General features: G+C 46.5%; 2 protein-coding genes across 3 annotated transcripts in view; one reads left to right on the forward strand and one right to left on the reverse strand.

Moving 5' to 3' along the window:
• Positions 1 to 27,115, forward strand: part of SHROOM2 (shroom family member 2) — a 163,662-nt gene that overhangs the window by 820 nt on the left and 135,727 nt on the right. The gene's annotated exons all lie outside the window — the stretch shown is intronic.
• LOC134736060 (protein PPP5D1-like) lies at positions 13,142 to 14,491 on the reverse strand (the record flags this gene model as incomplete). The annotated part of the gene is made up of 2 exons (XM_063635305.1): positions 13,142 to 13,198; positions 14,390 to 14,491. Coding segments are annotated over 2 exons (159 nt in total), but the record flags the coding sequence as incomplete, so codon positions are not given.

Here is a 27,115-nt window from a genome sequence, read left to right on the forward strand (position 1 = left end):
TGGATACCTGCGCAAACTTAGAGAAACCTGAAAGCCTGCTTCCTAAGAGCAGGACCCGAATTCTAATAATAAGAAATAAATTCCAGCTGTATCTCATCAGGAATGTTCTGTGTGTGTGTGTGTGTGGTTTGCTTTAGAACATTGAATTTTATTGTCTCAAAACAAAATCCATCTGGAAACTTACCAGTTGAACCTGTATGAACTTGTAAAAGCAAACACATAAACAACAGTCCAGTCACCCTGTGTTCTGGTTAAAAGTGTGTAGTGGTCATTTTCTCTGCGAAGGGTTGAGTCGGACCTTTCGTGTGGACGAAGTTCTTTTTAAAATGTAAAGATTCTTGGCGACTAGAAGCGTTTGAAGATAATTTTACCGGTTTTCTCGGCTTTCCTGCCTCTCCACAGCAGGAAGAAATTAAGTGATTCCTAACCCGCCCCACTGGTAATCAGTTTGGGAAGTGGGATGGCTTTGTTGTTCAAATAGCAAATGAGACACCAGCGTCTTCCATTCTATATTTTCTGTCGCTTTCATGATTACAAAACTTTGTGAAGGGATTTGGGGAAGCCTTGTTTAGCTTTGCACTAAATTTTTGTTGAACTCGGGAAAGAGGTTGCCATTGTTATAAATTTGACCAATGTGTAGTCTTTTATCATGTTGGCTTCTTTGGAAACATGGTGGACAGTCATAAAGTGTGTATACTCTGCCCAGCCAGAACACTCTTCTTTTTTTCTCTTTTATTTCTTTTCTTTTTTTCCTTTTTTTTTTTTTTTTTTTGAGACAGGGTCTTTTTCTGTCAGCCTCCTGAGTAGCTGGGACCACATATGTGCGCCACCATGCCTGGTTAATTTTTTAAACTTTTTGTAGAAACGGGGAGTTTCACCATTTTGCCCAGGCTGGTCTCGAACTCCTCTGCTTCCCAAAGTCCTGGCATTACAGGCATGAGCCACCGCGCTTGGCTCAGAATGTGGATTAATCCAAGCTTTGAATCTTCCTCTCCCAAAAGCTACTGAAAAGTCACTGGGGCTCACTAAAAAATAGCTCTTCCAATAGTTTTTTTTTTTTTCCACTTGTAATTAAATAGTTACATATTAGAGCCCTGGAATACTGTACAACCCACTTGCTATTTAGCAGACTCTGATTTGGGGATAGCTTGCGTTAAGGTAAGAGGGCACCTTCTCTTTATGATAATGAGGGTATCATTTGAAAGCCTCATGGGAGTGCTGTAGTAGAACTGGGAGGGGTGTCAAGAACAAGGCTGGTTCGGTCCTGGTCTTCAGATGGAATTTTATCAGCCCATTTTATAGATGAAACAGCTGTGGCCCAGGCAGGGCAAATGGTGAATCCTGAGGTCACAAACTGTTGAGTCCTGGGAAAGGCCCTAAGAATCAGACTGGCCCCAGTGTTCAAGCCTGCTGCTCCCCTCCAGTCAGTGCCATCTGCTTGGGTCTGGGATCTCCTGCAATGCCATATTGAATACCTTCATCACATCGGTTAGGCGAGGGTTTACCAGCCTTGGCATTGGGGACTTTGTGAGCTGAATCTGTCTTTGCTGTGGGGCTGCCCTGTGCTTTGGAGGATGCTCAGCAGCCTCCCCAGCCTCTACCTGCTTGATGCTACTGTCACCTCTCTCCAGGTGTGACGATAAAAATGTCTCCAGACATTGCCAGATGTCCTCTGGGGGCAAAATTAGCCTGGTTTTGAATCACTTTTGTTAGATTAACCATATATCACCTTTGCTCTTAAAGGATTCTTGCTCTTAAAACTTGTGTTTCTTTTTGAAGATACTGGCCTTTAGGGTGGTGTGTTTAGAGGCCCCTGGCATTGCCAGTGTTTGCATGGAGGGCTGTTTTCCTCCCACGCGTTGGCCCTGAGAATAGGCTTTATTTACATAGTCAAACTCAAACAAATACTTGCTTCATCTGCATTTTTGTAGCTGGAGAAAGGAAATTGAAGCAGGAACTCCCAAGTGCTGTGTTTTATGGGCATCTACAGTGGCCGTTCAGAATCAGGACTGACTATTCTCTGGGTCTAGTTTGAAGCTAAAGGGATACTAACTTCAGAGGAGTAGCATTCTTGGAATTTGGGGTGCATGCGTGAAGCCCAGCAGAACCTCCGCTGACAGATGGCGACAGGATTCATCACTCCTCAGTACGTTTCTGCTGATTTCTGCCTTGAAATTTTGCTACAGTTGGTGAAAAAAATGCACTCAAACCCATATTTCCATGCTGTTGTTAGAGAGGGGGCAGGAATAACGTCCATGCTGTAGGAATCTACGTAACGGAAGTAGAGATGGTGGATATATGTGATCCTGGTGGGTTTTTTGCATGTTTCTGTTCCCATCCATTCAACCAGTGGACGTCTTCAGTGGGGGGAAGGGAGGGGACGGGACTGATTTCTAAAATGTCACTAGAGTGGCTTGAATTCCACAAAGCTGTTTGGGGGATTCATTAGGAAGCGTTAAATACACCAGCTGGGTGTCAGCAGCCACCTGTGGCCTCAGGAATGTTTGTTAAGGGAGGGAAGGAATGAAGCCCCAGCCTCTCCTGTTCACTATTTCTTAGAGTCCGCTCCCTCCCCCAGAAAGAATGCCAGAAGCCTTAGCCCAAAGCTCCAAAGAAGACAGTAACCTGGGCCTGGCCTAGCCCCAAGGGCAGCTCCTTTGGGAACCCATTGATTTTCGGGTTGCCATTGGGCACCAGAGCTGTTGTGTGCGACAAGACTGCTGTGGTCTGGGACGCTTGGAGGTCCCCCCACCTGACTCACCCACCCCAGGGCTTCAGACTCTGAGAACATTTCTCTGGATAGGAGACAGAGCTTTGAAATGTCCTTTCCAGTGTGAATGCCAAAGACGGAATCAGGGCATATTTTGGGGGGTGTGCAGCCAGGTGGCAAGTGTCTTCTGTAAAGTGTTAGCATAGTCCTTGATTGCAGAGGGCACAGGGCTGAGACTGGTGGTTGGTGATGGGCAGGAGTGGAGGCCCCGCGCCTCTGATGTACCTTACTGGTTTGGAAAGGGGGCTCCACTTTATGGGCCATGCCAAGTCACCTCGTGACCTGAGGACCGGGGAGCTCAGAGTGACCACCCTGGTCAGGATCAGTTCTTGTCTCGTATGTCTTTATATTGGCTCCCAAGAGCCAACCAAGCTCTTTGTGAAATATCAGTAAAGGTTTTGAAAAAGAGGGACCTGCTGAATTCAGCAGTGGGTCAGGAGCGGGTGACTCTCAACTTTGTGGCTGCTGGTGGATTTTTGTGCCCAGACGCAGTGTGCGGTCAGCATCTGCACGAGGGAGTGCTGCTGCTTCTCCAGGTGTCTGAGAACCAGTGGGTGAGGGCTTGGATCTCCCCTGCCTCTGCCATCTCTGAGTGATGTCCGAGTTGTAAAGCTTTACTCACTTTTTGATGCCAGCTACCGTGTTTTCTTCAGCTATTAGGATAAGTGTCATTATAAAGATCCATTTGTATTTAAGAATTAATAGTAAGGTTAAAAACCGAGAGGTGAGCTTTCTTTCCTGTGCTGAAAGACCCTTTCAGTTGGTAGGCCCGCCTTGCCAACTGGCTTTCAAATCTATCTTTATTACCTTTTCCCAGCCTGTGAATTAATGTGACCCTGCTGAATTCTCATCCTTGTTCTCCAGCGATGTTTTGGGCGGGAGTGAGGCAGTGAGCCTCAAGTCCTATTCCAGGGTCTGGGAGCTGGAGGCTTTGAGGGTCAGCTCTGGGAGGATTCTTCCTCTCTTAGACATTAACTCAGCTTGACTCACGCCTATGAATCCAGAGCCTTCTGCGATTATGAGAAGCCGTAAACATAAGTTATGCATCTCACTTCTGTACCAGGATGCGTTCGGTCTTCATGGCTCAGTTATGAGTATTTCTTAACATGTCGTAACATTTATCTTTTGAAAAAAAAAAAAAAAAAAAAGAAAAGAACACTAGTTTGCCCAAGAGCTAAAGGTAGAATAGTATGATAATGAAAGGCTCAGAACAAGTAGTAGTTTTCACCTTGTCCTAATGAGCTGGGGGTTTCTTAATCTACCTTTGTAATTCATGGTCAAAAAAACTGGCTTGCCACTTGGGAAGGGCTGGTTTTTCTCTTTGGAAAGCATTTTGGAGTTGTCTGTCCCCTTGCCAGAGTTGTTTTGTATCAGCATGCAAATAAACCTGGATTTGTGGCCAAGTTCTTAGGGGCAGCGGAGAAAAGCTGGGGCTCTGTGGAACTTTTCTTCTTGCACACCGGGTGCAGCAGGAACATTCTACACGATAATGTTAGAATGTAAAAGCCGAATGGACTTTTTATTCAGGTCTTCTTTTACTTTCAAGCACTGTAGTCAGGAGTGGGGCAATTCTTGAAGGATAAATTCTGCAGGTTTCTGCAAGCCCTCTTCCTACACATGCAAGCTGAAAACTTTAACCCACATGAAGGATTTTGAAAGAGTTCTGGGTTGCCTGTTGCTCTTTTAGGCCTTTTAAAAAATATCACCAGTGCTGAGCATGGTGGCTCACGCCTGTAATCCCAGCACTTTGGGAGGCTGAGGCGGGCGAATCACCTGAGGTCGGGAGTTCAGGACCAGCCTGACCAACATGGAGAAACCCTGTCTCTACTAAAAATACAAAAGATTAGCCGGGTGTGGTGGTGCATGCCTGTAATCCCAGCTACTCTGGAGGCTGAGGCAGGATAATTACTTGAACCCGGGAGGCAGAGGTTGTGGTGAGATCGTGCCATTGCCCTGGGCAACAGGAGCAAAACTCTATCTCAGAATAGAATAGAAAAGAAAGAAAAAAAGAAAAGGAAAGAAAAGAAAATCACCAGTATCTGATACAGGGAGGGTGTATTCTGGAGGAATTGTCCTTAACCTTGTATGATGCAGTATTTGGGCTGTCGTGTAGTAGAGCCAGCCTGTTCCCATTATGGGTGTGAATGTTCCAGCTTCTCTTTGGGGGAACATGTCTTAGAAGGATAATACTATATCATTAAAAAGAAAAAATTGGACAAACCTTATTTGGTTGAACCTCAGAACCAGGATGTTCTGAATTGCAAAGCAAAGGTAACTTTTTTTTCCCGCAGATAAGGAGCCCCTGGGCTGGTTTTTTTTTTTTTTTTTTTTTTTTTTTTTTTAAATCCCCAGCATATTAAGTTGCAGACAATGAGGGCTGCTTCTCTTGGAAAGGGAAGAAAAACAGCATTTTGGCTTGGCTAGGAAGGGCTGGGATTATCTTTCTTTTGGCAAAAGTTGACTTTCAGATCAAAGGCAAATTGTCAAGGTCAACAAGAACCCAGGCAGGGTAGACTCTGTGTCCTTGAAAGGTAACACTTCCTTACTCATAGAAGGGAAGGGGCAAGCATGATAGTGTATTTTTTTTTTTTTTTTTTTTTTGAGACAGATTCTTGCTCTGTCTCCCACACTGGAGTGCAGTGGCATGATCTTGGCTCACTGCAACCTCCGCCTCTGGGGTTCAAGCAATCCTCCCACCTCAGCCTGGGGTTACAGGCGCATACCACCACGCCCGGCTAATTTTTATATTTTTAGTAGAGACAGGGTTTCACCATGGCAGCCAGGCTGGTCTCTAACTCCTGACCTCAAGTGAACCTCCCGCCTTGGCCTCCCAAAGTGCTGGGATTACAGGCATGAGCCACCACGACAGGCCAGGAGTGTCAGTGTATCTTTTATGAGGTTTTATTTTATCAAAGTGGCTCTTGCACAGTATGAATTATCAAGTAGTTCTTCAAGGGTGCTTATATGCTACTGGTCATTTGGCCTGACTAGTGACAACTATCAAAACATCTTAGCTGATTTCTTTTGGTATTTCTGTCCATATCCCTACATGATGTCTTATATTGTATATTGCAGCAACTTTTGTTTATTAGCTTGTTCTTCCCAATGTAGGATATTAGGATGTAGCCTTTTTTCCACTCTTTTTTTTTTGAAAGTCTTGTCCTGCCACTCAGGCCAGAGTGCAATGGCATGATCTCGGCTCACTGCAGCCTCCACCTCTGGGGTTCCAGGGATCCTCCAACCTCAGCCTCCTGAGTAGCTGGGATTACGGGCTCGAGCCACCATGCCCAGCTAATTTTTATATTTTTGGTAGAGATGGGGTTTCGCCATGATGGCCAGGCTTGGTCTCAAACTCTTGGCCTCAAGTGATCTGTCCGCCTCAGCCTCCCAAAGTGCTGAGATTATAGGCATGAGCCACTGCGCCTGGCCCTTATTTCCGCTCTTTTCCGATGCTCACCTACCCTCCCCCAACTACTCAGGCACAATTCTTGGCCCTTCATACCCCTAATGTAATTACATCATAATTTTTTGTTGTGGGGCCATCCTGTGAATTGTAGGATGTTGAGCAGCATACCTAGCCTCTTCCTTTTTTTTTTTTTTTTTTTTTGAGACAGGGTCTTGCTCTCTTGCTCAAGCTGGAGTGCAATGTCGTGATCACAGCTCACTGCAGCCTCCACCTCCTGGGCTCAAGTGATCCTCCCACCTCAGCCTCCTGAGTAGCTGTGACTACAGGTGCGTGCCACTATGCCCAGCTAATTTTTGTATTTTTTGTAGAGATGGGGTTTCACCGTGTTGCTTGGGTTGATCCTGAACTCATGGCCTCAAGTGATCCTCCCACCTTGGCCTCCCAAAATGTTGAGATTACAGGCATGAGCGACTAAGGCTGGCCTTTTCCCCGCTCTGAGGAGCATGGGGTTAACAATATTCAGTGTTTATTTTGGTTGCTATTGCTATCACTGCTGAGTCTGGGGGTACATACTGTGGAGTCCTCATAAGTTAGCATCAATGAAGAAGGGACCCCAGGGTGGGGGAGAACAATTGTTCTGAGAAACCGCTAACCACAAACAACTCTATTTGCATGTAGCTTCTCCAGCATGACCCTATAAAACTTCCCTCCAGCCTCTGCCTCTTTGCAGACAACTCCTGCTCTGCTGTGTTGCCCTTTGCTCCCTTGCAACGTACTTTACTAGTCTTCTCTTCTCTTCCCTTCTTTTCTTTTTTCTGAGATGTAGTTTCGTTCTTGTTGCCCAGGCTGGAGTGCAATGGCGAGATCTCAGCTCACTGCAACCTCCGCCTCCAAGGTTCCAGTGATTCTCCTGCCTCAGCCTCCTGAGCAGCTGGAATTACAGGCGCCTGCCACTACGCCCGGTTAATTTTGTATTTTTAGTAGAGATGGGGTTTCTCCATGTTGGTCAGGCTGGTCTCGAACTCCCGACCTTGGGTGATCCGCCCTCCTCCCAAAGTGCTGGGGATTACAGGCATGAGCCACCACGCCCAGCCATAAACTAGTTTTTCTTTAACTCACTACTGTCTCAGTAAATTCTTTTACTGCCCGTGACTCTGGCCCCGGCCAGTGTACCCACAACACAAGTTTCTGCAGTCACTAGGGTTCAGGATAGTTTTCTTTGCTTAATTTTCAGTGCACTTATCCTTGATTCATCCCTCAAACTCTCCCCAATGATGAAATATCTCAATATATTCAGACACACTGGGGGTCATCTTTTGAGATCTTCTCTGTCTGAAAACAGCATGATTTTTATCTTGCCAGTAAATTGTTTGGGCGTAGTCCTGAATGGAGACAGTTCTCCCACAGCACTCTGAAGCTGGTGTCCACTCTGCTGTTGTGCAGTATTGCTGGAGCGAGATCAGACGTTTTTGTTTCTTGATCTTTTGTACTAGGTCTACTTTTTCCCTCTCGTTTTTCTTTTTCTTTTTTTTTTTGAAGAGACAGGGTCTTGCTGTGTTGCTCTGGCTGGAGTGCAGTGGCTGTTCACAGGCACGGTTATAGCCACACTACAGCCTTGAACTCCTGTGCTTAACTGATCCTCCCACCTCAGCCTCCCAAATAGTTGGGTTTACAGGTGTGTACCACTTTGCCCAGCTCCCTTATTTTGCGTTTCTTTGTATTTTGGTTCTTCCTGGAAGATTTCGTTCAACATCATCTTCTAATCTTTCCATTAAGTTTCAAATGTATGTCCTCATTTTTTCCCCAGATTCTAAACTTTTAAAATTTGTTTCTCAAATGTTCCTTTTTCATACCATACTGATCTTGTTTCATGATTCTTCCATATCTGTGACAGTATTAAACTGTTCTCTAAAAATGTCCTCTTTTTGCATAGATTGTTTCTGAGCTCTGCTTTTGTTGTTTGTTTTGGCTCCTTTCTTCCCTGTTAGAGGTTGTCTTCAAATGTCTAGTGCTCCTTGGCCGTCTGCTGGTATTGAAGGTTGGGTTCCCCAAAATGCTGTTTGGATGCTCTGTGCATGGGGGTGAGTGATCAGGTGAAGCTATTTCCCTGGGTATTCCTCTAAGGCTGTATCTTTCTCTCTCTCTCTCTTTTTTTTTTTTTTTTTTGGAGAGGCAGGGAGGTGGCCATGTTTTTGTCAGATACTTTTTTTCTACTTAATAAACTTCTGGTGTAGTGCAGGTTGAAAAGTAATGGGAAGTCTGCCAGTTGAGGGGATCTCTGCTTTGCTCAGCCGGGCGAGGGTGGTCATCTCTGCCCCCCAACTCTGGCTGTAGTGGTTCCAGTTTGGAGGGAAGGTTACCACTAGGCAGAGGAGGCAGTGCTTGCTTGCTTGCATCCGAAGCTGGATCTTTCTCTCAGTTCCTAACTGTTTCTAATCGGTAATCCTCTGTCTGTCCAACTAGAATCATTCCTATTTTATTGTGGTATCATGGGGATTAAATGAGGCAACATATAAAGCTATCTCTAGTAAACTCAAATTCCCCCTCACTTCTCTTCCTCATTTTCCCTACTCAATCCTGATTCATTAAGAATTTGGAACTTTGGGAGGCCGAGGTGGGAGGATTGCTTGAGCCCAGGAAGTCAAGACAAGCATGGGCAACAAAATGAGACCCCATCTCTACAACAAATACAAAAATTAACCAGGCAAGGTGGTGTGTACCTCCAGTCCCGGCTACTTGGGAGGCTGAGGTGGGAGGATCGCTTTGAGCCAAGAAAGTTGAGGGTGCAGTGAGCCAAGATCACACCACTGCATTCCAGCCTGGGCGACAGAGTGAGACTCTGTCTCAAAAACAAAAAATAAATAAATAATAAAAGTAAAATAAAAGATACATCTAATGCCCAGCATCAGTACATTTCCTATGTTATTTGTAGCCCACCAGAAGTGATTCTTTCCTCTCCTCTACCAAAAAATTAATTTTTTTCTAGAATAATGTTTCTTATTTTTATAATATTAATAAAGGGAGTAGCTCTTTCAGATCAATGTGGTATTCAGAGTAGGGTTTTTATTTGTTTGTTTGTTTGTTTTGATATGGGATCTTGTTCTGTCATTCAGGCTGGAGTGTGATGGTATGATCACGGTTCACTGCAACCTCAGCCACCTGGGCTCAAGTAGTCTTCCCACCTCAGCCCCCCAGGTATTAGGACTACAGGCACATGCCGCCTCACCTGGCTAATTTTTTGTATTTTCTGTAGAGATAGGGTTTTGCCATATTGCCCAGGGTGGTCTCGAACTCTTGGGCTCAAGTGATCTACCCACCATGGCTACCCAAAGTGTTGAGATTACTGATGTGAGCCACTGTTCCTGGGCCACAGTAGGGTTTTAAAAAAGTAGTTTTGGGAAGTGGCAATAGTGGGAAAGATGAAGTTTCAGTATGCCTGTGACAAGACTGTATTTCTTCACTCTTTCAATCTTTGGAGTAGAAAATCTGTTAGGGTTTAGAGTGGGACCCACAAGTGTGGCAGAAATGCTGCCTGCCCGAGTCCTTGTTGTCTCCTCCTCTCTGACACTGTTGGGCCACATTTCCCAGCCTCCCTTGCAGTTAGCTGTGGCCACATGACACTTCTACCCTGGGGAGTGCAGCTGCAGCCATGCCTGCCATTTTACTTTTCCCCTTCTGGCTGCCTGGAATGAAGATGGCCGCAGGGCAGAGTTCATCTGCTTGGATCCCTGAATGACTGCAGGGGTGGCTGCCCATGCTATGGTCACCATCCATGGTGAGCAAGAAGTAAGCCTCTGCTGTGTTTGGGCCTTTCATTATATGTTTTTTGGATTACTTGCTGTAACAGACTATTCTCACAAATGAAATACTGGGAGAAATCAGTTTTCCTTTTAGCAAATATACCCAGCTTTAAGAGGCGGAATACACGGTGCTTCTTTTACACCCATGCTGGAAGGAGTGAGGAAAGCATCACTGTGGGTGTCCAATTAGCATGAAGCCTATTCCCTGCACACTTATTATATAAAATGAGACCTCCACGCCCACTGGCTTCTTTCCACCTCCTTCCCCTTTTCTCTCAGCTGGTAATTTATTCCCCTCCCCCCACCCCACTTGCTCTTCCTTTTCCTCCCCGGGGATGATTTCCTGGGAGCCCTGGAGCATTAGGGCAGGAGGCCGGGAGAATGCCCAGTCTAGATAATTAGTCCTAGGTGGGGCTGGCCGGAGACACAGGGGGTGGAGTGGGTGGCTAGCTGCTGTTAGGATGATTTCAGGGATTGGACCTTCCTCCTGGTGGTGGTGTCCTTTCTTTAACTGCCTTGGTTAAAATGCAAATATTGCCTGGGAGGGCTACACATTGTCATCATTAACAGAACTGCCTTCATCAGATTAACTAATTATAGTCCTGTATGGCAGACTTTTTTCCCCCTGGTAATAGCACCCAGACACATGAATTAGACCAGCAAAGAGAAGAGAGATAAAGTTGAAAGCCAGATGAAAGCCAAGTAAAACTGGCCTCGGGAGGAAGGTGGAGCTGGCGGAGTGGGAGTGCTGAGGAAAGACCTTGTCTGTTCAGGTACTGGCTGCCTACAAAGAGGAGTTAGGACAACCTGTGGAGGAAGGTGGTAGGGAGAGCAGGGGCCCAAGTCCAGCTGAAAGCCCTCCCTGGACTTGCAAAAGAGGTGAAAGAGATTCTTTACCTATGGCTTGCAGATTCTGAAGCTGACGAAATTCCGCATCTATTGGTGTTAATTGTGCATCTGTTTGCAAATTTGTAAACATGGTGATATTTATCTCTGCTAATTATATAATGCTTTGTACAGTGTCTTTTTTTCTTGTTGCACAATTAAAATGAAAAAAATTGAAAATAAAGGAAAAGATTGATCCATAGCCCAAAACATGTAATAATCTTATTTCTGAAAGTACAGCTGTATTGATTTTTTCCCCATCTCTGTGGAATTCTTTGCTTTGAACCTCGTAGATCTAATTTTTAATTGCTTGAAAACCCTTAAGAATTACATTGTCAACAATCTTTGGAATCAGATGAAACGAGTTTAATTTTGTGTATGCCACTTGACATTTTTAAGAAATGGTATGTTTTGTTGTGGAATATATTGAGTTTTATAATTTAGGTTTTTCTAGACAGGCATATTTTTTAAAACCCTAATTTCTGGAAAATGGAGTGTACTTTTTGGTCAAATATCTCAGTCTTTCAAACAACTATGTGCTTTTTTGTATGTGCAGCTTTTCTTAACATTTTCATTATGTTTAGATGCCCTGAATCTTGAATTAAAGTTTGGAAAGAAAACATCTGGGCTTGAAAAGATAGGCCTGCTGCTGCTTCAATCATATTTATTTTGTGTTGATTTAACGACAGAGCTCTCACACGCTGATGCCATTAGGGTTTGGGATGGAGCCATTTCCACTCCCCCTCCTCGTTTTTAGTGGCTGGTGTTTTGGGGACAAGTAATTAAAACTTGTACCACTATGCATGGTTGTGAAATCTCAACACAAAGGTAAAGTTCACATTCTTGGCTGGTTCCTGAGGATGCACCTCCTTGTACCTTGAGGCAGGAACTTGCTTTGCTTTTACCGAGAGTTTAATTCTATTTTTTTTTTTTTTTTGAGATGGAGTCTGGCTCTGTCGCTCAGGCTGGAGTGCTGTGGCATGATCTTGGCTCACTGCAACCTTTGCCTCCCCGGTTCAAGCAATTTTCGTGTCTTAACCTCCTGAGTAGCTAGGATTACAGGTGCGCCACTGCGCCCGGCTAATTTTTGTATTTTTAGTGGAGATGGGGTTTCGCCATGTTGGCCAGGCTGGTCTTGAACTCCTGACCTCAGGTGATCTGCCTGCCTCAGCCTCCCAAAGTGCTGGGATTACAGGTATGAGCTACCACGCCTGGCCTGAGAGTTTAATTTTTAATTCTTAAATTACCCATTAATTAATTACCGTTAATTAAGAATTTTAATTCTTAAATTACCCATGTTGTAATTGCTTCACTGAAAAAAATGTTCAACTCATATGAAAACTCTTTATTTCCCCTTCTTTCTGTTTTTACAGTGGCTTCCACTGGTTCTTTTCCTTTGCCATCTACTAGAAGGTTGGATTTCTTGAAGGTCCTTTTATCTGTCCTCTCTCTCTCATCTAGGTGGTCTCATGTCCTTCCTTGAAATAACGTGCCTATAGACAATGCTCATATCTATATGTGCAGCCTCAACTTCTCTTCTTTTTTTAATTTTCAATGACCATTTTACCAAGTCAAGTTTTCGTCTGAACTCTGAGATGACCCTTGTGTGTTGCTGAGGCCCGTTAAACTCAGCACGATCCAAATGGGAATCATTCATCTTCCTTTACCTTCTCTAATTCTGGATTTCTAATCTTGATCATCAGTTTATCCCCAAATCTAGAAGTCATCCCTGATGCCTTCCTCCCCTTAACCTCCCACAGCCAATTGATCACCAATCCTTTGGAGCCTAAATATGGGGTGTGCATTGCTTTCTTCTCATGCCCAGCATCACTGCCTCCAGTGGTTTGCTCCAGTGACTGCCTAGGCAATCACAGTAGTCTGTAACATGCATACTGCTGCTCACCTCTTCACATGGCAGACTCTTGAGACCTCCAGTAGTGGGTGTGCCAAAACAGTGGTCTACTTCTCATGCTTTTGCTGGAAAAGCCTCAGTAATTCCTCATGGGACACCTTAGCTAGGTATAGAAGGCTTATTTATTTTATGTATTATTATTATTATTTGAGATGGAGTCATGCTCTGTCACCCAGGCTGGGGTGCACTGGCGTGATCTTAGCTCACTGCAACCTCTGCTTCCCAGGTTCAAGTGATTCTCTTGCCTCAGCCTCCCAAGTAGCTGGGATTACAGGCACCTGCCACCATGCCTGGCAAATTTTTGTATTTTTAGTAGAGATGGGGCTTCACCATGTTGGCCAGGCTAGTCTTGAACTCTGGACCTCAAGTGATCCACCTGCCTCAGCCTCCCAAAGTGCTGAGATTATAGGCGTGAGCCACCATGCCTGGCCACTTTATTTTTATTTTATAGAGATGGGGTTCTCATCTCTGTCACCCACTGGAATGGGTGGTATGCAGTGGTGTAATGATAAATCACTGTAACCCCAAGCTCCTGAGCGTAAGTGATTCTGACCCCAACCCTTGCCTCAGCCTCCCAGATAGCTGGGACTACAGGCATGCGACACCGTGCTCAGTTAATTATTTTTATTTTTTGTAGACACAGGGTCTCACTGTGTTGCCCAGGCTGGTCTTAAACTCTGGCCTCAAGCAATCCTCCCACCTTAGAAGGCTTTTTATGTTTTATCTCCTGCCTATTTTCCACCCTCATTTGCCAGTAACTCTTCATGTAACACTGTATTAGTCTGTTCTCATGCTGTCAGACGTACCTGAGACTGGGTAATTTATAAAGGAAAGAGGTTTAATGGACTCACAGTTCCACGTGGCTGGGGAGGCCTCACAGTCATGCTCAAGGAAGAGCAGAAGGATGTCTTACATGGCAGCAGGCAAGAGAGAATGAGAGCCATGTGAAAAGGAAAACTCCTTGTAAAACCATCAGATCTCAGGAGACTTACTCACTATCACGAGAACAGTATGGGGGAAACTGCCCCCAGGATTCAGTTATCTCCCACCAGGTCCCTCCCATAACATATGGGAATTATGGGAGCTATAACTGAAGATGAGATTTGGGTGGGGGCACGACCAAACCATATCCAACACTTTAGCTGAGTATGAAAAGTTCTTCATGCTTTAGCATCTGCCTTATCCCTGGCCTCATCTTCTGCTGTTACCCACCTTGATCCTTCAGTCCTGCATTGTCTAATATGGTGGCCATTTGTCATATGTGACTGTTGAACAGTTGAAAGGTAGCTGGTTCAAATTGAGATATACTGTAAATTAAAATATACACTGGATTTTAGACTTAGTCTGAAACACAAAAGATGTAAAATATTTTAATAATAATTTCTTTATTATGTTGGAATTATAATATTTTGACTACATTGGGTTAAGTAACTCAAATATATTATTAGAATTAACCTGGCCAGGCATGGTGGCTCGTGTGTGTAATCCTAGCACTTGGGAGGCCAAGGTGGGCCAATCGCTTGAGCCCAGGAATTCAAGACCAGGCTGGGCAACATGGTGAAACCTCGTCTCTACAAAAAAATACGAAAAATTAGCCAGGCATGGTGACTGGCACCTGTAGTCCAACCTTCTTGAGAGGCTGAGGTGGGAGGATCACCTGAGCCCAGGAGGTTGAGGCTGTGGTGAGCTGTGATTGTGCCACTACACGCCAGCCTGGGTGACAGAGTAAGAAAGACCCTGTCTCAAAAAATAAAAATTAAAAATAAAAATAAAATTAATTTGACATATTCCTTTTTACTCTTGGAAATGTAGCTCCTAACCAATTTGAAGATAGATGTGTGGTGCTCTTATTTCTGTTGGACAGCTCCACTCTAGCCTTTTTTTTTTTCTTTTTTAAGAGAGATGGGGTCTTAAGCTATGTTGCCCAGGCTGGACTTGAGCTCCTGGGCTCAAGTGATCTTCCCACCTCAGCCTCCTGATGTGGTTGGCACTACAGTCGTGCCTCACCATGCCCAGCTTGCATCACACTCTTATTAGGCAAAGTGTGGTTTTTAGGTCAGCACATCTGCATCACCTGGGAGTTTTTTTAGAACTGCAAAATCTCAGACCCTGCCCCATACCTGCCGAATCAGAACCCATATTTTAGCAACGTGATTCAGTCACATGGTAAAAAGTTTGCTGAGTGCTGCTTTAGAGAATGATTTGCTGGTCTCCCAGCATCCTCTGTTATTTGAGGCTTTGCAGAGGTTCTGAGACATTCACAGTTTTGTGGAAGGCTTTGCTCAGATTACATCACCCAGGCGAAGTGGCCCTAACTGTCCGTCCCCAGTCATGTGGAATGCCCTCGGTGGCCCTCTAGAATCATTGGTCTTGCAGCATCCTCCAGCCTACTTGACCTGGGAGGTCCCTGAGAGTGGGGACTGGCTCTGTTTCATTGCTGGTGTTGCAGGCATATTGCCTGGCATGTAATAAGTCCTCAAATATTAAAGTCCTTTAAACACAGCTTACACGTAGCCTTGAGATGGGACAAACGACTACACATTGTTACACTGTTCTAAGCACCGTTAGGTCCTTTGTCCCCTTCCTTTTTATGAGGACCGTCTAAGACAAGGTAACTTGGGCTGAGAGTGATCTGCCTGGGTCATGCAGGTCGTACATGGAGTCAGGATCTGAAGTCTCCATCTGGGTGACATCACAGCTGCAGATTTCTTTTTTTTTTTTTTTTTTTTATGAAACAGCGTCTTGCTGTGTCACCCAGGCTGGAGTGCAGTGGCGTGATCACAGTTCTCTGCAGCCTTGACCTCCTGGGCTCGAGCAATCCTCACGCCTTAGCCCCTGAGTAGCTGGGACCACAGGCACACACCACCTCAACTTCTGACTTGGTTTTTTCTTTTAGTTTTTTTTTTTTTTTTTTTTAGAGGTGGGGTCTTACTATGTTGCCCAGGTTGGTCTTGAACTCCTGAGCTCAAGTGATCCTCCTGCCTCGGCCTCCCAAAGTGCTGGGATTACAGTTGGGAGCCACCACCCCTGGTAGCATCCCAGCTCTTTCTCCCTCTTTACCTCCTTGCTAAACAAGACACTCAAGCCTATCTTACTGTGTAAGCCACATGAGCCATACAAAGACTTCTTAAAAATAATTTTTTAAAAATTGATAGGCTCAAAAGATTTTAGATTTTTCTAAAACAGAAATGCACACAGCAGCCTTGCTTTGCAGTAACCCTTTGTTTCCGTGGGGATGGGACTGGCTCAGGTGCCAGAGGCTGGGTGGAGAGGCAGGCCTCCATGCTGTCTCTTTGGTGCCTGCCCCCAGGACTCCAGAGAAGGGTGCCCGGTGCTTTTCCCACCTGATGGTGCTCCGTGCCTCCTGTCAGGAAGAAAGCAGAACTGACTGCCACCCACTACCAGATTCAGGAGCCTCTCCTGCCTTCCTGGGAAGGTGGTTTTGATGAGGTACTGATGAACTTGGGCCTGGTTTTTACAAAATGAGCAGAGCCATCAGTTGTTACATTGCACACAGCCAACTCCTAGGAGGGGCTGCCATCACAGACCACCTCTGGACACAGAAGTCAGGATTTTAGGCTTTTCTCCTATGCATGCAGTATACTCCATGGGCATACAAGGGAAAAGCAGTGAGGTTGAGAATCTGCCAGCACTGTTGGGCAGCACGGGTTCTCGACAGATGTTGTTTTATGTGTGTGTGGTGTATATAAGGACCGCCAACCAATCTCGATAACAAATCTAGCCGTTTAAACATCCACAGACATTTTAACGGTCCTAACCTATGGTCACTCACAGTGTCTGGCCTTGGGAAGATGGACTGGGTGGGTTGAGGAAGGCCCACTGGGTTAACTAGATCGTGCCCGGGTTGGGAGGATGGCACGTTAAATTCTGTGGTGTCTGATGTCTCTTTCTGTTAGTTCTCCGTCTTCCTTTGACAACTCCCCAGTGGACAAGGTCTTTGGAGAGGTGGAGGCTGAAGGAGCATGTGCTCGTGGTGCAGCGGGAGGTGGTGTGTGACTTAACACTCCTTCCCAGGACTCTGAGTCTCAAGCAGGGCAAGGGCTGGGTGCAGTCAGCTCTGTGGCCTGCTGTGGCTGATGGGCTGGGGCCCAGAGACAACAGCTTGGATGCAACGGTCTACAAGACCAGCCTCCCCAGGCTCCTTGTCTCTGGCTCATTTCTGACCCTTTACCTAAGACTTCCAACAACCCTTACATTCCTGGTAGCATCTTAGCAAATCACCCTTTCGCTTAGATATAGGAATTCGTTTCCGTTGCTTGCAACCAAGAAAACCATAGCCTGAAACAGCCTAGTAGGAAGCCTGGAGACCTGAGATCAGGGGGACCTTACCACTTTGTCATTTGTGGCTCTCTGCAAACATGCCGTCTGACCCACTGCAAGGAAGAGTCTCTGCTTCAGAAGGTCAGAGGAGCGGCATCCTGAGACTGGCTGTGGTGAGCTGGTGGGTGCAGCCATCTCCTGCACACTGACCTGGGGGGCTGTCCCCAGACCTCTGAAAATTGGGAGGAACCAGGGTTTCCTTTTACTTCACCCTCACCAGCACTGCCCAGTCTGGAGCCCTGGAGGGTGGAACACTGTAGGAATGACTCCTGGGCTCTGTAGAACCCCTACTGTATGCCAGCAGCTGTGCATTATGCCGTGAGTTCCAGAGCAAGACTCTGTCTCAAAAAATAAAAAATAAAAAAATAAAAGAATCCAAGTAGCATCTGCCAAATCTCCAGTGTGCTCCAGGCACTGTTCAACTTTATGTGAACTTCGCAGTGGGTCTGCCGGGTAGGTTTATACAGTTGTTATTGGTGCTATGATCTGAATATTTCTGTCCCCCCAAAATTCCGGTGTTGAAATCCTAACCCACAAGGTGATGGTGTTAGGAGGTGGGGGCCGAGTGTGGTGGCTCACGCCTGTAATCCCACTTTGTGGGGCTGAGGTGGGCAGGTCACTTGAGGTCAGGAGTTTGAGACCAGCCTGGCCAACATGGTGAAACCCTGTCTCTACTAAAGATTCAAAAATTAGCCGGGCGTGGTGGCAAGTGCCTGTAATCCCAGCTGCTTGGGAGGCTGAGGCAGAATGTAGGGCTGAGACTGGAGTTGGGCCTTCTATAGCGGAGGGAAGTCAGGGATGGAGGCCAAGATGGGCTGATTTTCCTGCTGCTGCTAAAAGGAAACCAATTAATGGGAGAAGACTTGAGTTGGGACTTAAGGAGAGTATCTATTGTGGTTCTCACCAGTTGGAGTGGAATTCCTTGAACCTGGGAGGTGGAGGTTGCAGTGAGCTGAGATCACACCATTGCACTCCAGCCTGGGCGACAGAGTGAAACTGTGTCTCAAAAAAAAAAAAACGAAAAAGAAAACAAGAGGTGGGGTCTTTGGGAGGTGATTAGGAATGGGATCAGTGCCCTTATAAAAGAGACTCAGGTAGTTCTTCCCTTCCATCCTGTGAGGACATAGTGAGAAGGCGCATCCTGCAAACCAGGAAGTAGGTCCACAGCAGACACTCAATCTGCCATGTCTTGACCTTGGACTCCCAGCCTCCAAAGCTATGAGCAATACATTTCTGCTGTTTATGAGCCTCCCAGCCTGTGGTGTTTTGTTACAGCATCTTGAACTAAGACAGTTAGTGAGGAGCGTTAGGCTTAGAGAGGTTGAGAAACCTGCCCGTGGTTATGGCAGGGCCAGTCTCTTCACTCGTACAGCAGGCACATCGCAGGGGCCCATGAACATGTTCTAGTTTTCACAAGAAGAAAATGAACTTTTAGGTCCCCAAAAATGTTTTGAGATAAATTATTTCAATATTTAATGATTTACTATATAATATTAATATATATAAAATAATCAAATACATTACATCAAGTTAAATAGATTAATTGAAATACATTAATGACCTAGATTAAGTATATATATATATATATATATATATCCTTGTGCCAGCACAGTCATCACATACAACTTTAATCCTTTTTTTTTTTTTTTTTTTTGAGACAGAGTCTCACTCTGTCGCCCAGGCTGGAGTGCAGTGGCACTATCCCGACTCACTGCAACCTCCACCTCCCGGGTTCAAGCAGTTCTCATGCTTCAGCCTTCCAAGTAGCTGGTATTACAAGCCTGCGCCACCACACCTGGCTAATTTTTGTATTTTTAGTCGAGCTGGGCTTTCACCATGTTAGCCAGGCTATTCTCCAACTCCTGGGCTCAAGGTATCCTCCTGCATTGGCCTCCCAAAGTGCTGGGATTACAGGCGTGAGCCACCATGCCTGGCCCAACTTTAATCCTTTTTTATGGAGATAGGGTCTAGGGAAGGCCTGCCGGGCCCTGGGGGGCCCTGGGTCGCAGCTGGCAAGTGAAGGGGTTGGGTTCCCACCCATTCTGTCTAGATTCAGGAGCCTCGTGAAGGTCCCTGCCTTCAGTATGTCTGAGCCTGGATGATCCCCGAGCAGGGTCACAGCCAGCCCCGTCGCCATGCCTAGCGCATAACAGATGCTCAGTAGATGTTTGGTAGGTGCAGGAAAGCCAGCCTGTGAAAGGGCGCTCATCCTTCCTGCATTCAAGCATCAAGCCTGGTATCAGAGCTGGGGTCATTCTGCTGCTTTGTTTCAGGCGTGCGAGTTTGGGGGCAAATGTCAGAGTGTCCCCAGGAGCAAGCAGGTTGCACAGGGGGCTGTTTCCATGAGCCTGGGCTGAGGGGACCTGTCGGGAGGCCGGCAGCCCTGAGAGACAGGAACAGGCTTCAGGTGTTTCTAAGGATCAAGGCCTTGGCGTATTGTAAAGACATCACAAAATCAGGCTTCCAGAGGCCTCATAGCAACAGGCGTGTCACATAGCCTGTGCTGTGCCATGGAAATAAAATCCGAGTTCAGGACTGCATGCTGCCTGCTGGTGTAGGCCGTGAAAAAGCTGTCCATGCCCCAACAAAAAAGTAAAGCAGAGAAATTAGACTCCTGAGATTAAAGCAATTTGCCTTTCTTTCCTGTCTTCCACATTGCTTGTAGCAAGGTGATGCTTTTCTGTGAAAAGGCATTTCTCACTGTCTAAAGGGAGCCCTTCTGTGATCCTCCCTGAGAGCAGCCCTTCTGAGTGTTCTTTCCCGCCCCCCCGGGCTGCCAGGTTCCTGCTGCTAACTTGACTGCTTCTGAAGTCTCTTTTTAAGGTTCAATGTCAAGGGGAGGTCAGAGAGGGGCGTGGTTCAGCAGGAAAAGAGGAAGAGAGCCTGACTCATGACCGTCCTGGGTGCCAGGCACACCTGAGCACATGCAGCCCCAAGCTGTTGGCCTGGACAAGCCCAGTCCTGGCACCCCAGAGAGAACTGGTATGTGGATTCAGTCTCCACAGCCTGATTTCCTCCCAGACTTAGCCCCGCTTGGAGCATTCCGATCTCCGGTGTTTGAGGGTTTCATCCAGTAAATAGGGTAGTACTTCACCCTCTCAGATTAAAGGTGTGCTGTGCAGCCTGGGAGTTCCTTTACTTGGGGGTGGTAGGGGAGGCTGGAGGAAGCCTGCCTGCACTTCTTTTTTCTTGAGTTTTTTTAATTATTAAAAATGGAGACTGTGCGCTGTGGCTCACACCTGTAATCCTGGTGCTTTGGGAGGATCACTGGAGCCCAGGAGTTCGAGACCAGACTGGGCAATATAGTGAGACGCTGTCTCTACAAAAAAAAAAAAAAAAAAAAAATTAGCCAGGCGTGGTGGTGCACACCTATAGTCACACCTACTTGGGAGCCTGAGGCTGGAGGATTTTGCTTGAGCCAGAGAGTTGGAGGCTGCAGTGAGCTATCATTATGCCACTGTATTCCAGCCTAGGTGACAGAGTGAGACCCTGTCTCAAAAATTTTTTTTTAAATAAGTGGATATAATGGCCGGGCGTGCTGGCTCACGCCTGTAATCCCAGCACTTTGGGAGGCCAAGGCGGGTAGATCACCTGAGGTCAGGAGTTCGAGACCAGCCTGGCCAACATGGTGAAACCCCGTCTCTACTAAAAATACAAAATATTAGCCGGGTATGGTGGCGGGTGCCTGTAATCTCAGCTACTCGGGAGGCTGAGGCAGGAGAATCGCTCGAACCCAGGAGGCGGAGGTTGCAGTGAGCCGAAACTGCGCCATTGCACTCCAGCCTGGGGGACAAGAGTGAACTTCGTCTCAAAAAAAAAAAAATAATAAAAATAAATAGATATAATTCACATGTCACAAAATTCACCATGTTAAAGGGTACAGTTTAGTGGTATTTTTTCTGTATATTCACTGACTTGTGCAATCGTCACTTTAATTCCAGAACATTTTTATCACCCCAAAAAAGAAGCCCTACATCCATTTGTACTCCCTCCCCATTCCCTCCCTTCCCCCAAATCCCACCCCCACACTGATCTGCTTTCTCTTATTAGTCAGGATTCTCTAGAGAGACAGAACTAATAGGAAATATATATGAAGAGGAGTTTATTAAGTATTTTTTTTTTTTTTTTTTGAGGCGGAGTCTCACTCTGTCGCCCGGGCTGGAGTGCAGTGGCGTGATCTCGGCTCACTGCAAGCTCCGCCTGCCGGGTTCACGCCATTCTCCTGCCTCAGCCTCTCCGAGTAGCTGGGACTACAGGCATCCGCCACCACGCCCGGCTAATTTTTTGTATTTTTAGTAGAGATGGGGTTTCACCGTGGTCTCGATCTCCTGACCTCGTGATCCGCCCGCCTCGGCCTCCCAAAGTGCTGGGATTACAAGCGTGAGCCACCGCGCCCGGCCTAAGTTTATTAAGTATTAACTCACATGATCACAGGATCCCACAGTAGGCCATCTGCAAGCTGAGGAGCAAGGAGAGCCAGTCCTAGTCCCAAAACTGAAGAACGTGGAGTCTAATGTTTGAGGCCAGGAAGCATCCAGCACGGGAGAAAGATGTAGGCTGGGAGGCTAGACCAGTCTCTCCTTTTCACGCCTTTTTGTCTGCTTTAGATTAGATTGTGCCCACCAGATTAAGGGCAGATCTGCCTTCCCCAGCCCACTGACTCACATGTTAATCTCTTTTGGCAACACCCTCACAGACACACCCAGGATCAATACTTTGTATTCTTCGATCCAATCAAGTTGACACTCAGTATTCACCATCACAAGTCCACCCCTTGTCAATGTGAGATCATACATAATCTTCCAGTAAAGACAATAGTAAGGTCATAATTACGCCTAACATACAACTATCCTTCGTATAACCAGAAATGCACCATTCCCCAACCCAAATACTATTACATAAAGCTGATAATACTTAAATGCTGATATGAAGTCAATAAATCTTTTTTTGAGACAGAGTCTCACTCTGTTGCCCAGGCTGGAGTGCAGTGGCACGATCTCAGCTCACTGCAACCTCTGCCTCCTGGGTTCAAGCGATTCTCCTGCCTCAGCCTCCTGAGTAGCTGGGACTATAGGCATGTGCCATGATGCTGGCCAATTTTTTTTTTTTTTTTGTATTTTTAGTAGAGACGGGGTTTCACCATGTTTGCCAGGCTGGTCTCGAACTCCTGACCTCAAGTGATCTGCCTGCCTTGGCCTCCCAAAGTGCTGGGATTACAGGCATGAGCCACTGTGCCCAGCCTGAAGTCAATAAATCTTATGTCACGTGATAAAGGAAAAGAAAATAAAATATTTTCCTAGTACAAGTGTATACATGCACAAACATGCTTTTAGCAAAAGAAGGAGGAAATACTCATGACATTTACAGTCCCCATTTCTGCAGCTGGTCACATGGTGGTAGCTGGTACTGATGACTACCCTCTTCTACTACCCATTCTGTATTCCCTTGGCCTTCAGCAAGCACCTTAGCTGGTTTTGTTTTTTTGCCTGGTGGAGTGACCCAAACCTTCATTCCTGAAGGGTCTGGGTCATTTGTAGTCCAGCCTGGATTGGGCTGTTGTAGTGTCCCCTTGACCTTAATCACAGGGCATGGTAATACTAAGAGACGCCCTAATGGGTCTCCTGTATTCCATGCATACTCTTCCCTAGTTCCATTGTGGAGTAGTAGACTGATTTTATCTTGATAGTCTGGATCAGTCACCCCAGCCAACACTGTAACTCCCTTCTTAGCCTGTTGACTTAAAGGTAGGAGGAGCACAAAGCACCCGGGTAGCAATCTTAACTTCCAGTTTAATGGAATCGTTATTGTGTCTCCTGGTGGCAGCGTTCCTCCCTCTGGAACTAAGACCCCTAGGCCAGCAGAACGTAATGTCACAGGAACAGGAAGCAAAAATTTTGCTAGTGGATCACTAGGGGTGATGGTGAGTCATGCCGCTTCTACTTCCACCCCTTGATTTCTGGACCCGTGAATCCTGGCTATGGGAGAAACAGTACCATGTGTTGGACACTGATTCAGAGCATACACGGCCTTCTGAAGAACTTTGCCCCACCCCTGCAAAGTATTGTCACCTAGTTGGGTTATAATTGTGACTTCAAAAGGCCATTCCACCATTCTACTAATCCAGCTGCTTCAGGATGAAGGGGAACATGGTAAGACCAGTGAATTCCATGAGCATGAGCCCACTGCCACACTTCTTTAGCTATAAAGTGAGTGCCTTAGTCAGAGGCAATGCTGTGTGGAATACCATGACGGTGGATAAGGCATTCCATGAGTCCACGGATGGTAGTCTTGGCAGAAGCATTGCGTGCAGGATAAGCAAACCCATATCTGGAGTAAGTGTCTATTCCAGTGAGGACAAACCTCTGCCCTTGCCATGATGGAAGAGGTCCAATATGATCAACCTGCCACCAGGTAGCTGGCTGATCACCCCGAGGAATGGTGCCATATCAAGGGCTCAGTGTTGGTCTCTGCTGCTGGCAAATTGGGTACCCATCAGTGGCCATAGCCAGGTCAGCCTTGGTGAGTGGAAGTCCATGTTGCTGAGTCCATGCGTAACCTCCATCCCTGCCACCATGGCCACTTTGTTCATGGGCCCATTGGGCGATCATGGGTGGCTGGGAAAAGAGGCTGAGTGGTGTCCACAGAAAGGGTCATCCTATCCAGTTGATTATTAAAATCCTACTCTACTGAGGTCACCTGTTGGTGAGCACTCACATGGGATACAAATATCTTCACAGTTTTTGACCACTCAGAGAGATCCATCCACATACCTCATCCCCGAATTTCTCTGTCACCAATTTTCCAATCATGCTTCTTCCCATGAATTCAGCCCATGAATCAGTATATAATCACACATCTGGCCATTTCTCCGTCCATGCAAAGTGCACAACCAGGTGCACTGCTCCAAGTTCTGCCCACTGGAAAGATTTCCCTTCACCGCTGTCCTTCAGGGGTGTCGTAGAAAGGGGCTGTAGTGGTGCCACTCTCTATTTTGGGGTGGTGCCTGCATATCGTGCAGAACCATCTGTGAACCAGACCCTAGTCTTCTCTTCCTCTGTCAGCTGATCATAGGGAACTCCCCATGAGGCCGTCGGTGCAGGCTGGGGGAGAGAAGGCAGGGTGGCAGGAGTGGAGACCATGGGCATTTGAGCCACTTCCTCATGTAACTTACTTATGCCTTGAGGACCTGCTTGAGCCCAATCACGTATATACCACTTCCATTTGATGATAGAAAGCTGCTGTGCACACCCAGCTTTATGGATAGGTGGGCCAGAAAGCACCCAGTTCATGATAGGTAGTTCAGGTTGCATGGTGACTCGATGACCCATAGTCAGATGTTCAGTTTCTACCAAAGCCTAGTAACAGGCCAAGAGCTGTGTCTCAAAAGGAGAGTAGTTATCTGCAGAAGATGGCAGGGCCTTGCTCCAAAATCCTAGAGGCCTCCGCTGTGATTCACCTATGGGGGCCTGCCAAAGGCTCCAAACAGCATCCCTATCTGCCACTCTCACCTCAGGCACCACTGGATCATATGGCCCAAGTGGCAGAGCAGCTTGCACAGCAGCCTGGACCTGTTGCAGAGCCTTCTCCTGTTCTGGACCCCACTAAAAACCGGCAGCCTTTCGGGTCACTTGATAAATGGGTCGGAGTAACACACCCAAATGAGGAATGTGTTGCCTCCAAAATCCAAACAGGCCCACTAGGCGTTGTGCCTCTTTCTTGCTTGTAGGAGGGGCCAAATGCAGCAACTTATTCTTCACCTTGGAATATCTCGACAGGCCCCATACCATTGGACCCCTAGAAATTTTACTGAGGTAGAAGGTCCCTGAATTTTAGTCGGATTTATTTCCCATCCACTGGCATGCAAATGTCTCACCAGTAAGTCCATCGTGTTTGCTACTTCTTGTTCACTGGATCCAATCAGCATAATATCATCAATGCAGTGGACCAGTGTGATGTCTTGGGGAAGCGAAAAGCAATCAAGGTCTCTCCGAACAAGATTATGACACAAAGCTGGAGAGTTGATATACCGCTGAGGTAGGAGAGTAAAGGTATATTGCTGCTGAAGGCAAATTGCTTCTGGTAGGCCTTGTGGACAGGAATGGAGAAAAAGGCATTTGCCAAGTCAATGGCTGCATACCAGGTACCAGGAGATGTGTTAGTTTGCTCGAAACCACATCTGGTACAGCAGCTGCAATTGGAGTCACCACTTGGTTAAGCTTATGATAATCCAGTGTCATTCTCCAAGATCCATCTGTCTTCTGCACAGGCCAAATGGGAGAGTTGAACGGGGATGTGGTGGGAATCACCACCCATGTGTCTTGCAAGTCCTTGATGGTGGCACTAATCTCTGCAGTCCTTCCGGGGATGTGACATTGTTTTTGATTTACTATTTTTCTAGGTAGAGGCGGCTCTAATGGCTTCCATTGGGCCTTTCCCACCATAGTAGCCCTCACCCTACCAGTCAGGGAGCCAATGTGGGGGTTCTGCCAGCTGCTAAGTATGTCTATGCCAATTATGCATTCTGGCACTGGGGAAATGACCACAGGATGAGTCTGGGGACCCACTGTAAGTCAGACCTGAGCTAAAACTCCATTAATTACCATACCTCCATAAGCCCCTACTTCAACTGCAGGACCACAGTGACGTTTTGGCTCCCTTGGAATCAACGTCAGCTCAGAGCCAGTGTCCAGTAGTCCCCAAAATGTCTGATCATTTCCCTTTCCTCAATGCACAGTTACCCTGTTTAAAGTCCAGAGGTCTCATTGGGGAAGGATGGGAGAAAGATTCACCACATAAATTGTTCGTAATGTGGGGTCCTTCCTCAAGGGGACCTGGCCTCCTCTTCATTCAAGGGGTTCTGGGTCTGTAAACTGGCTCAAGTCTGGAAATTGAGGGGCCGTGATTCTCTGTTTTTATAATTCAAATTAGTCTTTTGTCCATTTGACCCAGAAGTTTTCTGCTTATATAAATTCAGTAGGAAGGCAATAGGCTTCCTGTCAATTTCACTTCTAGGAACACCATGATTAATTAGCCAGTGCCAGAGCTCTACACGAGTCAGAATATTCTGATTGCCGCTTTGCCTCTGCTGTCCATTACGGTAGCTACACACACCTTGCCTTTGACGGTTGAGTGTCATCACTTGGCTCCTGCCACCTTGGGATCCAATTATTCCCATCATATTTAAATTTTGTAGTTGCATGACTGCAGTTCCCACCATTAGATCTGACATACAGGGAAGAACAATTACAGGGCTCTTCAAAGATGCTAGTGCTGCCCTCACGAATCTATTTTGCAAGGCATTGGTCAACGGTATGTCTTCTGGACCCTCCCAGCTGGGATGAGTAGGTCTAAAGTGACTAATCCACTCCACCATCCCAATCTCCCTAAGCCTTTGGATCCCTTCCTCTACATTAAACCAAGGGAGATCAGGCATTTCCAGCTTACTCCCAGTGGGCCATCTTTTAATCCATATTTCAGCTAACCAAGCAAATAAACTCTTAGAACCTTTTTTAACTCCCCAGCTGCAACATTAAAAGCAGAGTCCCTACTTAGTGGGCCCAAATCAATAAATTCAGCCTGTTCCAACTCTATGTTCCTTCCACCATTATCCCATACCCTTAATATCTATTCTCATGCCTGTTCTCCAAGATTTCTGTTTATATCAATTAGAGAACTCAAATGGTTCTTTTCGAGTGTAGCGCACCTCCTCATGGGTCACATTCTCAACCTGACCTCTAGGGGCCTGCTGGGACTTTAGTGATAGGTCTAGAAGCAAACAGGGGTGTTAGGGGTGGCTCCTGAGCAGAATCAACATATTTTGCCTGGCAGTTGCCTCAGGGGAGGCCATCACTGTTGCCTCAGGCAGCACAGGGTTTATCTCCTCAGACAAAGGTGGAAAGGCTGATGGCAGTATAGGTCAGGGAAGGGATGTTGCCATTACAGGAGATGGGGAAGCTGTTCCTTGTGGCAAAAAAGGTCCATTGGAGTTTACAAACTGAGTG

The sequence above is a fragment of the Symphalangus syndactylus genome, chromosome X (assembly GCF_028878055.3).
Source record: "Symphalangus syndactylus isolate Jambi chromosome X, NHGRI_mSymSyn1-v2.1_pri, whole genome shotgun sequence".
Lineage (NCBI taxonomy): Eukaryota > Metazoa > Chordata > Mammalia > Primates > Hylobatidae > Symphalangus > Symphalangus syndactylus.